This window comes from Salvelinus fontinalis, chromosome 16, assembly GCF_029448725.1.
Source record: "Salvelinus fontinalis isolate EN_2023a chromosome 16, ASM2944872v1, whole genome shotgun sequence".
NCBI lineage: Eukaryota > Metazoa > Chordata > Actinopteri > Salmoniformes > Salmonidae > Salvelinus > Salvelinus fontinalis.
Window position 1 is genome coordinate 2,639,143 of NC_074680.1, and position 16,673 is coordinate 2,655,815.

At 47.5% G+C, this 16,673-nt stretch overlaps 1 protein-coding gene across 6 annotated transcripts in view; it reads right to left on the reverse strand.

Annotated features, from left to right (window-relative positions):
* The window catches only part of LOC129812526 (protein Smaug homolog 1-like), a 116,445-nt gene that overhangs the window by 32,821 nt on the left and 66,951 nt on the right, over positions 1 to 16,673 (reverse strand). For 4 of the 6 annotated variants that reach the window (XM_055864153.1, XM_055864151.1, XM_055864156.1 and 1 more), the window contains 5 exons: positions 15,416 to 15,662; positions 14,678 to 14,763; positions 14,344 to 14,462; positions 13,973 to 14,183; positions 11,431 to 11,557 (listed from right to left, as the gene is read on the reverse strand). In XM_055864153.1, the coding sequence (XP_055720128.1) occupies positions 11,431 to 11,557; positions 13,973 to 14,183; positions 14,344 to 14,462; positions 14,678 to 14,763; positions 15,416 to 15,662 (790 nt within the window). The remainder of the gene's footprint in view (positions 1 to 11,430; positions 11,558 to 13,972; positions 14,184 to 14,343; positions 14,463 to 14,677; positions 14,764 to 15,415; positions 15,663 to 16,673) is intronic. The other 2 variants (XM_055864155.1, XM_055864152.1) reach the window with 1 other exon arrangement.

The following is a 16,673-nucleotide window of genomic DNA, read 5'->3' on the forward strand; positions in this document are numbered from 1 at the left end:
TACAACATACACACAACCATCTACCTGGAGAACACCACCACAATGTTACAACACACACACAACCATCTACGTGGAGAACACCACCACAACGTTACAACATACACACAACCAACTACCTGGAGAACACCACCACAACGTTACAACATACACACAACCATCTACCTGGAGAACACCACAACAACGTTACAACATACACACAACCAACTACCAGGAAAACATCACAATGTTACAACAACATACACACAACCAACTACCTGGAGAACACCACCACGTTACAACATACACACAACCAACTACCTGGAGTACACCACCACAATGTTACAACATACACACAACCATCTACCTGGAGAACACCACCACCATGTTACACCACACACACAACCAACTACCTGGAGAACACCACCACAATGTTACACCATACACACAACCATCTACCTGGAGAACACCACCACAATGTTACAACATACACACAACCATCTACCTGGAGAACACCACAACAATGTTACAACACACACACAACCATCTACCTGGAGAACACCACCATGTTACAACATACACACAACCATCTACCTGGAGAACACCACCACAATGTTACACCATACACACAACCATCTACCTGGAGTACACCACCACAATGTTACACCATACACACAACCAACTACCAGGAGAACACCACCATGTTACAACATACACACAACCATCTACCTGGAGAACACCACAACAATGTTACAACATACACACAACCATCTACCTGGAGAACACCACCATGTTACAACATACACACAACCAACTACCAGGAGAACAGCACCACCATGTTACAACATACACACAACCAACTACCTGGAGTACACCACCACCATGTTACAACATACACACAACCAACTACCAGGAGAACAGCACCACCATGTTACAACATACACACAACCAACTACCTGGAGAACACCACCACCATGTTACAACATACACACAACCATCTACCTGGAGAACACCACCACAATGTTACAACACACACACAACCATCTACCTGGAGAACGCCACCACAATGTTACAACATACACACAACCATCTACCTGGAGAACACCACCACAATGTTACAACATACACACAACCATCTACCTGGAGAACACCACAACAACGTTACAACATACACACAACCATCTACCTGGAGAACACCACCACAATGTTACAACATACACACAACCATCTACCTGGAGAACACCACAACAACGTTACAACATACACACAACCATCTACCTGGAGAACACCACCACAATGTTACAACACACACACAACCAACTACCTGGAGAACACCACAACAACGTTACAACATACACACAACCAACTACCAGGAAAACATCACAATGTTACAACAACATACACACAACCAACTACCAGGAGAACACCACCACATTACAACAACTACCTGGAGAACACCACAACGTTACAACATACACACAATCATCTACCTGGAGTACACCACCACAATGTTACAACCTCCACACAACCAACTACCTGGAAAACAACACCACAATGTTACAACATACACACAACCAACTACCTAGAGAACACCACCATGTTACAACATTCACACAACCAACTACCTGGAGAACACCACAACAACGTTACAACATACACACAACCATCTACCTGGAGAACATCACAATGTTACAACATACACACAACCAACTACCAGGAGAACATCACAATGTTACAACAACATACACACAACCAACTACCAGGAGAACATCACAATGTTACAACAACATACACACAACCAACTACCAGGAGAACATCACAATGTTACAACAACATACACACAACCAACTACCTGGAGAACACCACAACAACGTTACAACAACTACCAGGAGAACACCACAATGTTACAACAACATACACACAACCAACTACCAGGAGAACACCACCATGTTACAACATACACACAACCAACTACCTGGAGAACACCACCACATTACAACATACACACAACCAACTACCTGGAGAACATCACAATGTTACAACATACACACAACCAACTACCTGGAGAACATCACAATGTTACAACATACACACAACCAACTACCTGGAGAACACCACCACATTACAACATACACACAACCAACTACCTGGAGAACATCACAATGTTACAACATACACACAACCAACTACCAGGAGAACATCACAATGTTACAACATACACACAACCAACTACCTGGAGAACATCACAACGTTACAACATACACACAACCAACTACCTGGAGAACACCACCACATTACAACATACACACAACCAACTACCTGAAGAACATCACAATGTTACAACATACACACAACCAACTACCAGGAGAACATCACAATGTTACAACAACATACACACAACCATCTACCTGGAGAACACCACAACAACGTTACAACAACTACCAGGAGAACACCACCACAATGTTACACCATACACACAACCAACTACCAGGAGAACACCACCACCATGTTACAACATACACACAACCAACTACCTGGAGAACACCACCACCATGTTACAACATACACACAACCATCTACCTGGAGAACACCACCACAATGTTACAACATACACACAACCATCTACCTGGAGAACGACACCACCATGTTACAACATACACACAACCATCTACCTGGAGAACACCACCACAATGTTACAACATACACACAACCAACTACCTGGAGAACACCACCACCATGTTACAACATACACACAACCATCTACCTGGAGAACACCACCACAATGTTACAACATACACACAACCAACTACCTGGAGAACACCACCACAATGTTACAACATACACACAACCATCTACCTGGAGAACACCACAACAACGTTACAACATACACACAACCATCTACCTGGAGAACACCACCACAACGTTACAACATACACACAACCAACTACCTGGAGAACACCACCACAACGTTACAACATACACACAACCATCTACCTGGAGAACACCACAACAACGTTACAACATACACACAACCAACTACCAGGAAAACATCACAATGTTACAACAACATACACACAACCAACTACCAGGAGAACCCCACCACGTTACAACAACATACACACAACCATCTACCTGGAGAACACCACAACAACGTTACAATAACTACCTGGAGAACACCACCACAACGTTACAACATACACACAACAAACTACCAGGAGAACACCACCACAATGTTACAACATACACACAACCATCTACCTGGAGAACACCACCACAATGTTACAACATACACACAACCAACTACCTGGAGAACACCACAACAACGTTACAACACACACACAACCAACTACCTGGAGAACACCACAACAACGTTACAACATACACACAACCAACTACCTGGAGTACACCACCACAATGTTACAACATACACAAAACCATCTACCTGGAAAACAACACCACAACGTTACAACATACACACAACCAACTACCTGGAGAACACCACCACCATGTTACACCATACACACAACCATCTACCTGGAGTACACCACCACCATGTTACACCATACACACAACCAACTACCAGGAGAACACCACCATGTTACAACATACACACAACCATCTACCTGGAGAACACCACCACATTACAACATACACACAACCAACTACCTGAAGAACATCACAATGTTACAACATACACACAACCAACTACCAGGAGAACATCACAATGTTACAACATACACACAACCAACTACCTGGAGAACATCACAATGTTACAACAACATACACACAACCAACTACCTGGAGAACATCACAATGTTACAACAACATACACACAACCAACTACCAGGAGAACACCACCACGTTACAACAACATACACACAACCATCTACCTGGAGAACACCACAACAATGTTACAACATACACACAACCAACTACCAGGAAAACATCACAATGTTACAACAACATACACACAACCAACTACCAGGAGAACCCCACCACGTTACAACAACATACACACAACCATCTACCTGGAGAACACCACAACAATGTTACAACATACACACAACCAACTACCAGGAAAACATCACAATGTTACAACAACATACACACAACCAACTACCAGGAGAACCCCACCACGTTACAACAACATACACACAACCAACTACCTGGAGAACACCACCACATTGTTACAACATACACACAACCAACTACCAGGAGAACATCACAATGTTACAACATACACACAACCAACTACCTGGAGAACACCACAACAATGTTACAACATACACACAACCAACTACCAGGAGAACATCACAATGTTACAACATACACACAACCAACTACCTGGAGAACATCACAATGTTACAACAACATACACACAACCAACTACCAGGAGAACACCACCACGTTACAACAACATACACACAACCATCTACCTGGAGAACACCACAACAACGTTACAACAACTACCAGGAGAACACCACCACAATGTTACACCATACACACAACCAACTACCAGGAGAACACCACCACCATGTTACAACATACACACAACCATCTACCTGGAGAACACCACCACAATGTTACAACACACACACAACCATCTACGTGGAGAACACCACCACAACGTTACAACATACACACAACCAACTACCTGGAGAACACCACCACAACGTTACAACATACACACAACCATCTACCTGGAGAACACCACAACAACGTTACAACATACACACAACCAACTACCAGGAAAACATCACAATGTTACAACAACATACACACAACCAACTACCTGGAGAACACCACCACGTTACAACATACACACAACCAACTACCTGGAGTACACCACCACAATGTTACAACATACACACAACCATCTACCTGGAGAACACCACCACCATGTTACACCACACACACAACCAACTACCTGGAGAACACCACCACAATGTTACACCATACACACAACCATCTACCTGGAGAACACCACCACAATGTTACAACATACACACAACCATCTACCTGGAGAACACCACCACAATGTTACAACACACACACAACCATCTACCTGGAGAACACCACAACAATGTTACAACATACACACAACCATCTACCTGGAGAACACCACCATGTTACAACATACACACAACCATCTACCTGGAGAACACCACCACAATGTTACACCATACACACAACCATCTACCTGGAGTACACCACCACAATGTTACACCATACACACAACCAACTACCAGGAGAACACCACCATGTTACAACATACACACAACCATCTACCTGGAGAACACCACAACAATGTTACAACATACACACAACCATCTACCTGGAGAACACCACCATGTTACAACATACACACAACCAACTACCAGGAGAACAGCACCACCATGTTACAACATACACACAACCAACTACCTGGAGTACACCACCACCATGTTACAACATACACACAACCAACTACCAGGAGAACAGCACCACCATGTTACAACATACACACAACCAACTACCTGGAGAACACCACCACCATGTTACAACATACACACAACCATCTACCTGGAGAACACCACCACAATGTTACAACACACACACAACCATCTACCTGGAGAACGCCACCACAATGTTACAACATACACACAACCATCTACCTGGAGAACACCACCACAATGTTACAACATACACACAACCATCTACCTGGAGAACACCACAACAACGTTACAACATACACACAACCATCTACCTGGAGAACACCACCACAATGTTACAACACACACACAACCAACTACCTGGAGAACACCACAACAACGTTACAACATACACACAACCAACTACCAGGAAAACATCACAATGTTACAACAACATACACACAACCAACTACCAGGAGAACACCACCACATTACAACAACTACCTGGAGAACACCACAACGTTACAACATACACACAATCATCTACCTGGAGTACACCACCACAATGTTACAACCTCCACACAACCAACTACCTGGAAAACAACACCACAATGTTACAACATACACACAACCAACTACCTAGAGAACACCACCATGTTACAACATTCACACAACCAACTACCTGGAGAACACCACAACAACGTTACAACATACACACAACCATCTACCTGGAGAACATCACAATGTTACAACATACACACAACCAACTACCAGGAGAACATCACAATGTTACAACAACATACACACAACCAACTACCAGGAGAACATCACAATGTTACAACAACATACACACAACCATCTACCTGGAGAACACCACAACAACGTTACAACAACTACCAGGAGAACACCACCACAATGTTACACCATACACACAACCAACTACCTGGAGAACATCACAATGTTACAACATACACACAACCAACTACCTGGAGAACACCACCACATTACACCATACACACAACCATTACCTGGAGAACATCACAATGTTACAACATACACACAACCAACTACCTGGAGAACATCACCACATTACAACATACACACAACCAACTACCTGGAGAACATCACAATGTTACAACATACACACAACCAACTACCTGGAGAACACCACCACATTACACCACACACACAACCATTACCTGGAGAACATCACAATGTTACAACATACACACAACCAACTACCTGGAAAACACCACCACGTTACAACAACATACACACAACCATCTACCTGGAGAACACCACCACAACGTTACAACATACACACAACCAACTACCTGGAAAACATCACCACATTATAACAACTACCTGGAGAACACCACAACGTTACAACATACACACAACCAACTACCTGGAGAACACCACCACAATGTTACAACATACACACAACCAACTACCTGGAGAACACCACCACAATGTTACAACATACACACAACCATCTACCTGGAGAACACCACCACAATGTTACAACATAAACACAACCAACTACCTGGAGAACACCACCACAATGTTACAACATACACACAACCAACTACCTGGAGAACACCACCACAATGTTACAACATACACACAACCAACTACCTGGAGAACACCACAACAATGTTACAACATACACACAACCAACTACCTGGAGAACACCACCACCATGTTACACCATACACACAACCATCTACCTGGAGAACACCACCACAATGTTACAACATACACACAACCATCTACCTGGAGAACACCACCATGTTACAACATACACACAACCATCTACCTGGAGAACACCACCACAATGTTACACCATACACACAACCAACTACCAGGAGAACACCACCATGTTACAACATACACACAACCATCTACCTGGAGAACACCACCACAATGTTACAACACACACACAACCATCTACCTGGAGAACACCACCATGTTACAACATACACACAACCAACTACCTGGAGAACACCACCACAATGTTACAACATACACACAACCAACTACCTGGAGAACACCACCACCATGTTACACCATACACACAACCAACTACCTGGAGAACATCACAATGTTACAACATACACACAACCAACTACCTGGAGAACACCACCACAATGTTACAACATACACACAACCAACTCCTGGAGAACATCACAATGTTACAACACACACACAACCAACTACCTGGAGAACACCACCACAACGTTACAACATACACACAACCAACTACCTGGAGAACATCACCACAACGTTACAACATACACACAACCAACTACCTGGAGAACATCACAATGTTACAACACACACACAACCAACTACCTGGAGAACACCACAACAATGTTACAACATACACACAACCAACTACCTGGAGAACACCACCACAATGTTACAACATACACACAACCAACTACCTGGAGAACACCACCACCATGTTACACCATACACACAACCAACTACCTGGAGAACATCACAATGTTACAACATACACACAACCAACTACCTGGAGAACACCACCACATTACACCATACACACAACCAACTACCTGGAGAACACCACCACCATGTTACAACATACACACAACCAACTACCTGGAGAACACCACCACAACGTTACAACATACACACAACCAACTACCTGGAGAACACCACCACATTACACCATACACACAACCAACTACCTGGAGAACACCACCACAATGTTACAACATACACACAACCAACTACCTGGAGAACACCACCACATTACACCATACACACAACCAACTACCTGGAGAACACCACCACAATGTTACAACATACACACAACCAACTACCTGGAGAACACCACCACAACGTTACAACATACACACAACCATCTACCTGGAGAACAACACTACAAAATACACACAACCAACTACCTGGAGAAAAACACCACAATGTTACAACAACCAACGTTCACGCAATTTACCACGGAGGGGTATACTACAAACAGAATCAATGAGTTAGCCAGATAACTTTGATAAACAACCAGAAATAAGTATTGATTTTCTGGTTCATTAAGAAAGTGGAACAACTTGACTGGCCTGCACAGAGCCCTGACCTCAACCCCATCGAACACCTTTGGGATGAATTGGAACGCCGACTGCAAGTCAGGCCTAATCGCCCAACACCTATGCCCGACTTCACTAATACTCTTGTGGTTGAATGGAAGCAAATCCCTGCAGCAATGTTCCAACATCTAGTGGAAAGCCTTCCCAGAAGAGTGGAGGCTGTTATAGCAGCAAAGGGGGAACCAAATTCATATTAATGCCCATGATTTTGGAGATGTTCGACAATCAGGTGTCCACATACTTTTGGTCATGTAGGGTATGTGATCAATCAAAAAAAAACATAAGCAAGATTGAAATGATGATGTTTTAGTGAAATGTATCTGTTTGGGCTTCTTATGCAGTCTACAAATGATTTGTAATTATGTTCTGGTCCCCTGACAATCCAGTCAATAATAAATCTTCCCGCGGTTGAATGGAGTGGTTGATCCCTGATCTAAAGGTCTCAATCCTATAATACCTTAACCTTTCCTGACATCACCACCCCCAGTTGGCAACGGACAAGAGGGAATTATTGTGGCCTCCAAATCCCTGTGTCATAACAATCACCTCCACTCAACCACGCCGCTTGTGCCGTTGTTAATCTGATTACACTACCGGGGTGGTTTGGCATGCGTGTGGTGTGTGTCTACTTCTCAAGTCTAAAGTCACCCGTTCAGCCACAAGGGGGACCCCCAAGCTCCCAAAAAAACCTTAGAAGTGACAGAGGGTCAATTGCTTACTTGCTAGCCGAGCAGCCCCCTTACTTCAGCTGTGAGCTCCTACCACGGGGGGATATCTAGGCTAACGGTCTTTAGCTGCTACTGCCTGCCTTGCCCAGGGCGGCTGTGAAAATCCCTTGGGGGTATAGAGAAGAGCGGAGTTAGGCACTCGGCTAGACAGAGAGAACAGTCCGCCACCGGCTATTTTTAGGTCTCAAATCCTGTCCCCCTCCACACACACACTCTCGTGTGCTCACATGCTTGTGCGCAATTTAAAAAAAAATATTTTAAAGAAGAATCAATAATTTAAAGAAGGGAGAGATGGAGGGTGAGAGTGAGAGAAGAGGGAGTCCTAGCTTTCCAGGCAGCTACATACTCTGGCCCGCTCCAACTCTAGCCACCTCTGAGTGCATGTGCAGTGTGTATGTCTCAGAGAGGCCGAGCGAGAGAGAGAGGCCGAGAGCGAGCGAGAGGCCGAGAGCGAGCGAGAGGCCGAGAGCGAGCGAGAGGCCGAGAGCGAGCGAGAGGCCGAGAGCGAGCGAGAGGCCGAGAGCGAGCGAGAGGGAGGCCGAGAGAGAGAGGCCGAGAGGGAGGCCGAGAGAGAGAGGCCGAGAGAGAGAGGCCGAGAGGGAGGCCGAGAGAGAGAGGCCGAGAGCGAGGCCGAGCGAGAGAGGCCGAGAGCGAGCGAGCGAGGCCGAGCGAGAGAGGCCGAGAGCGAGCGAGCGAGGCCGAGCGAGAGAGGCCGAGAGCGAGGCCGAGCGAGAGAGGCCGAGAGCGAGGCCGAGCGAGAGAGGCCGAGAGCGAGGCCGAGCGAGAGAGGCCGAGCGAGAGAGGCCGAGAGCGAGCGAGCGAGAGAGGCCGAGAGCGAGCGAGCGAGAGAGGCCGAGAGCGAGCGAGCGAGAGAGGCCGAGAGCGAGCGAGCGAGAGAGGCCGAGAGCGAGCGAGCGAGGCCGAGCGAGAGAGGCCGAGAGCGAGCGAGCGAGGCCGAGCGAGAGAGGCCGAGAGCGAGGCCGAGCGAGAGAGGCCGAGCGAGAGAGGCCGAGAGCGAGCGAGCGAGAGAGGCCGAGAGCGAGCGAGCGAGAGAGGCCGAGAGCGAGCGAGCGAGAGAGGCCGAGAGCGAGCGAGCGAGAGAGGCCGAGAGCGAGCGAGCGAGAGAGGCCGAGAGCGAGCGAGCGAGAGAGGCCGAGAGCGAGCGAGAGAGGCCGAGAGCGAGCGAGCGAGAGAGGCCGAGAGCGAGCGAGCGAGAGAGGCCGAGAGCGAGCGAGCGAGAGAGGCCGAGAGCGAGCGAGCGAGGCCGAGAGCGAGCGAGCGAGGCCGAGAGCGAGCGAGCGAGAGAGGCCGAGAGCGAGCGAGCGAGAGAGGCCGAGAGAGAGCGAGCGAGAGAGGCCGAGAGAGAGCGAGCGAGAGAGGCCGAGAGAGAGCGAGCGAGAGAGGCCGAGAGCGAGGCCGAGAGAGGCCGAGAGAGAGGCCGAGAGAGAGGCCGAGAGCGAGGGAGAGAGAGAAGGGAATGTGTGCCAGGGCGCCCCAGCCACCCTGCACAAAGAGACTCATTGTAACAGTCCGCTGACTCTTCCCTCTCTCCGTCCCTTCCCTTCCCTTCCCTTCCTCCTTCTCCGTCACATACTGCTGCATTCCCTCATACCCCCTGAAACTACCCTCCCCCTTCTTCCTCTCCATTCTTAAAAAAGGGGGGGATACACTTTGGTTCACCATGAAAGACAGGCCGGAGGAGGAAGTCCCCGCTGTCACATTGATGTCCTGCGGCTACAGCATCCAACCGTTACCGAGCAGAGCATTGACTTGAATGGGAATGTCTGTTCTGGTTATTCTATTTTCATGAGCCTGGCCAGCATTGGGGGTAATGGGACCAGTGTATCAGATGCTGTAATGCCACACACACACACACACACACACACAAATCTTGGGTAAAGCTCCCTGCAATACACTATCATCCTCAACACACTGCATTTAACACACCAGGAACAACATCTCTCTCCAGGTTAACAAAGAGGAAGTTAGTGAGGATGCTAGGCCGCTAAGAGTTTATCGAGACAGATGTCGATACAAAAAAGGAGAGGGAGGGAAAGAAAAAGACAAAGTGTGAGTTCGGGAAAAAAGAGGGACATGGTAAGATAAAGAGAGCAACGAAAAGAGAGAAAGGATTACCTTGTACAGTAGGGTAATGTGTAATAGTGTAACCGTGTGTAAGGTTTCTCTTACCGGACTGCTGGAACATAACCATGGTGTGTGGCGTGGTGTGGACAGGCAGGGAACGGGTCCTCTGCACCGAGCTGTGGGTTCGGCTGGGCATGCTGTTACTGCCCCCGGGGTTGGCGAACCACAGACCCTGTTGGACAAACTGATCGTCAGACAGGCAGCCACAACAGACCAGTAGGCTGGAGACTCATCTCTTTGGATCATTACAGACCGAGACTCACACACACTCCGGTATATCTTTGGATCATTATAAACTGGCACAACAACCCCAATAATGGGTGCCACAAATCTAACCACTAACAGAAATTGCTGGGAAATATGTTAACAGTGGCAGCTCATCCACTAAGGCGTTAATGACCCTACGACACCACAGTAATATGACATACAGTTCTGCACAATGTTGGCGATACTTGAAATGCCCCACACCCTGGCACCCAGGGAATTGTAGTTTCAGATCCTTAGACAAACTAGAGTGCACAACACTTAACGGTTGTAAAAATGTTCATTTATATTGATTTAATTCACACACTTGACTGCAGAATGACTTCTAGGCGAATGGTAGCGCGGTAGCACTAAATGCACAGGAGAGGCTACCTGTTGATAGTACACAGCTTAAATAATGTACATTTTGGTTCAACTAAAATCTGTTTAATTGAGACTTCATCACGTAACTAAATGCACACCCGGGGGTGGCTTTATAAGTGTGTAAAAACTGGGGAGGGCACCCCAGAAGTGTTACCTCTCTAGCCTATAACCACTGAGCCATTACACAGTCAACCTTTGATTTTTCTCTCCACGTTTAGCCTCAAACTACTGACACCTCTCTGGAACCTGCCTATTATACATTCAACCTTCTCTCTTTCTTCTCCTGCTCTCTCTACACTCTCTCCCCCACTCCCACTTTCCCTACTCCCTCCCTGTCCGTCTTGCTCTCCCCCTTTCCCGGCCCTCCCGTACAGAGGGCCAGCGAAAAAAAGGAAATGCCTGTGTACGGTTCTCACTGCCTCTGACGAGCTCATTCTCTCTCCGCCCTCCCTCTCTCCCGGGTCGCCCATCCCCCCTCCACCACCAACTCCCTAACTATGACTCACCCTCGCTCTCTCCTCTCTTTTCTTTAAAACACACACCTTTCCATCCTGTCCAAACAAACCGTCCGACGGAGAGAGTGTGCGAATGGCGGAGGAAGCGGTTTTGGAATTTCCTCGCATTGTAAGGATGCCGTAGAAAAATGCTGAATGGGAGGGGAGTGTCAGGTGAATGGGAGGGGAGTGTCATCACTGCTGCCGACTAGAGGACCGCTCAGCAGTAGTGATGTAGGGCCTGTGGAACTCATTTGACCAGAGTTCCAGCCACTTCACTGTTGCATTCTTCCCCCCTTATGGTTGTGTGTTTTGTATGACTGTTTTTTACAACTCTGGATTTCACAGGGAGGGATCATTCGTGACAGATGCTGAAAGAGGGAAAATGTGGCTCGGTTTGCACTTCTTCTCCGTGTGGTGGGACGATTCCAGACACGTGATCGAGTAGTGGTTCTCTCACTCTTTCCTTTCTCCAGTTATTATATTATCCCCCGATGCATATTTAAGCAATAAGGCCAGAGGGGAAAGGGGGATACCTAGTCAGTTGTCCAACTGAATGTATTCAACTGAAATGTGTCTTCCGCATTTAACCCCACCCCTCTGAATCAGAGAGGGCTGCCTTAATCGACATCCACGTCTTCGGTGCCCGGGGAACAGTGGGTTAACTGCCTTGTTCAGGGACAGAACGGCAGATTTTTACCTTGTCAGCTCGGGATTCGATCCAGCGACCTTTCAGTTACTGGCACAACGCTCCTACCCACCAGGCTACCTGCCACCCCTAGGAGGTGTGGTATATGGCCAATATACCACGGCTAAGGGCTGTTCTTACTCACGACGCATTGCGGTAACCAGTTTATAATAGCAATAGGGCACCTCAGGGTTTGTGATATATGGCCAATATACCACGGCTAAGGGCTGTGTCCAGGCACTCCGCATTGAGTCGTGCTTAAGAACAGACCTTAGCCGTGGTATATTGGCCATATATCACACCCCCTCGGGCCTTATTGCTTAAATACACAGCTCCTCTTGAGACTGAGAAGACAACAATGCTTTCGTTTTTTCATCTGGGGTCCTTTGTATCACGACCCACTACTGTAGCAAACCAAATTGACGCTGACGAGGATGGTTTGTCTTTTCATTGAGAGGTAGACTTACTCCACAACATGACATCACCGAACAAATCCACTCAGATCTACAGGAATGCACAAAATGGAGATACGTGTGCTTAATTCAGACCTCACACATTAATGCCAATAGGAGACTTGGGCACGCCACTATGTGGGCAGGGGCTAGATAGATGGGGCTAGGAGAACGTTAGATCGGAGCGTCCCCAACTATCATCCTAGCCCAAAGGGAGACTCCGCAATCTGGCATCACCAAATAAATAAAACATCAATTGCCTGGGCTATGGGTGGAGGCCTTGTGCCTATTGGCTAGGAGAAAGTTCAAGTCAGAAGTGTCTCCACCTGTCGTCCCTGCTTGAGGCCAGTGGGGGTGCTGCTGGCGCTATGTGGCGTGGGTCCCAGCAGGCCCAGCCTGGCGCCGGGCAGGCTCCGCGAGGGCATCTGGAACTGGCGCAGGCTGCGACGGGCTGCCGACACGCTGCTGCTGCCCCCCACGCAGCCCGCCGTGGGGAGAGAATTGGACTGGCTGAAGCCCCGGCTACTGCTGCTGCTGCTGCATGGGAGGAGAGAGAGAGACAATGCTCTGATCATCATTTGATCTTTTTCCCAATATTTTTTAGGCCGTTAGGAATCAAAGAAGGTAAAGTATTTTGGGACAACAGCACGTCACCCTCTCTCTCTGTGCGTGTGTGTGCGTGCGGTCTATAGCCTACCTCCTCTGCGCCCGGTAGCCGGCCATGTCCAAGAGGGCCTTCCTGGGGAACGAACGGATCAGCTTCTGCACCTGTTGTTTCCACGACAACAGCCGCTTCTTCTGCGTCTCCGTGAATGCCTGCGGGAGGAGAGGGGGGTGAGAGGGGAGAGGGGGGAAGGAGGGGTTGCAGGGCCAAAGAGAAGGAAATAGCATTACTCAGGGTTTTGCAGTCAGAACATTTTGAGACCTTCTAATGTGATACATTCACCCCTGAGCTAAATAAGGGTCTGAAGAAGTGTATAAAGAAAAGTCTTGTCAGTCAGGTGTGTGTGTGTGTGTGTCTGTGCGTGTACCTCGTGAAGAAGGCACTTGTCAATGAGCTGCAGGTAGGAGCTGATGTTCTCTTCGTCCGGCCTAGACACCAGGAGCTGTGTGCAAACTGGAGCGTGAAAGAGGAAAGAGTGAGGCAGGGGGAATTTGATGACACAGAGGGCGTTTGAGCGAAGAGGAAAGCTCAGGGGAAACCTGGCCCCACTGATTTACATCTTCCACATTTGTTCTGATATGGCCACTGTTTGCTCAGCACATAACACTGACATGGTAATGGAGAGGAAGGGCAGTCAAAAAATCAAAAGGCCCCATACTAGAATGTTCCTTATTCCACCCTTAAAGGGGCAATTTACTCCAAATCTTTTTCATTAGTCCACTTTTGATGCAGTCCCAAAAAGTGTGAATATCAGCGTTAGTTTTCAAGATATATCGCTTTCAGTCTCCTGATGCCCAAAACGAAGTAAATGCAAAAAGCCTATAATGTTGTCTTTTGCGTCATCAGACTTTACCAGGAAGTAGACACAGGCTTTCTATCAGGCTAGCTCTGACGCTCTCATGTGCAAAATAATGATATTTTGAGACCACATCGATGGTGAACTGGTGAGCAAGATATGAAAATTGTTTTTCGATTCAAATACCCCTTTAATATTGACCACATTGTGATCCCAGGTGTCTTTCAGTGCAGTCTCTCAGCAGCACCTACATCAAACGTGTTGTGTGTCAACTTCACTTCCCTACCTATGGGACTAAATCCTCTGTACCTTTGCCCATGACGCGGGTGAACTGGCCGGGGATGTCCCCCTCAGCGATGAGGGTGGTCCCCGTCTCCCCCTCCCCTCCACCCGGGCCGGCGCTGCTATTCCCCTCTGGGCTCAACAGGGGCCTGTGTGCGGTCGAGGAGGGCGAGCTGGGGGACGACTCGTCGCTGGCCACCGCCTTGATGGGCGTCAGGATCATCTGTTGGAGCTCGGCGAGAGGGCCACGCAGGTTACCGCCCTCCAACACATCCTGGGAGAGAGAGGGTGAGAGTGAAGGGGGAAATAATACAAGGAGGTGATGGAGAGAGATACAAGGGCAAGTAAACAAAGTGAGAGAAAGTTGAGAGAATAAAGGAATGAGAAAGGAGAGAGAGAGGTCACAGAGATGAGGGAAAAGAGGAGTGAAAAGAAAGGAGAAATCAGCACGATATGAAGGCGCTTCTTTAACATCGAAGACACACATCAGCAGCTTGTACACGTGGAGGCCTGGAGATGCTAAATGTGTTTATGCTAATTAATGGTCAATTACCGTGAGGCCGGCAGTCTTTTGCATGACACTAACCAGCAGACAAAATGTCATGACCACAGCCCTAGATGATACCAAACAGTTCCGGACCGTTACAGTAAGGGAGGCAAATACGCATAGTGCTATTCAGAGGAGAATCATTCTAGAAGTCTACGTCAGAGTCCTCTCTACACCAGCAGCTGTCAGGTGGGCGACGGGATACCAGCCATGAGATGACGAGGGAAAATAAAGTAGTTCCAAAAATACACGCACGTTTCGCTCCTATCCTGTCTGCGTCTCAAAGTGAAAGGAGAGCTTCCAAGGGCCCTCACTTGGACATCTTCCTAGTATTGTTTTCACCAGTCTTTTCCACCACGTGCCGACGGAAGGAAGAAGTCGAACAGAGGAAAAAGAGAACGAGCAACTGTCCTAACTCCAGTTGACTGACCCTTTAGAAAGGAAGACAAAAGTTGACCACAGTTGTCCGCCTATTTCACTCAAGCCCAATCCCAATCTCGACCCCTAGACCCTATGCACTCACAGATCTGAGAGGATTTGACTGGTGTAAGCAATATGGTAATAGCTCCACTTGTTCACAACGATATTGCTCACACTGTACCTATCAAATCCTCTTAGATTGCCACAAGTGCACAGGGTGTAGGGTTTAGAGGTTGATTTGGGATTGGGCCTCCAGACATTGTAGAAGCTTTGTGACAATTCCCTCAACCTAATAAAGTTGACAACTTGCACCGCTGA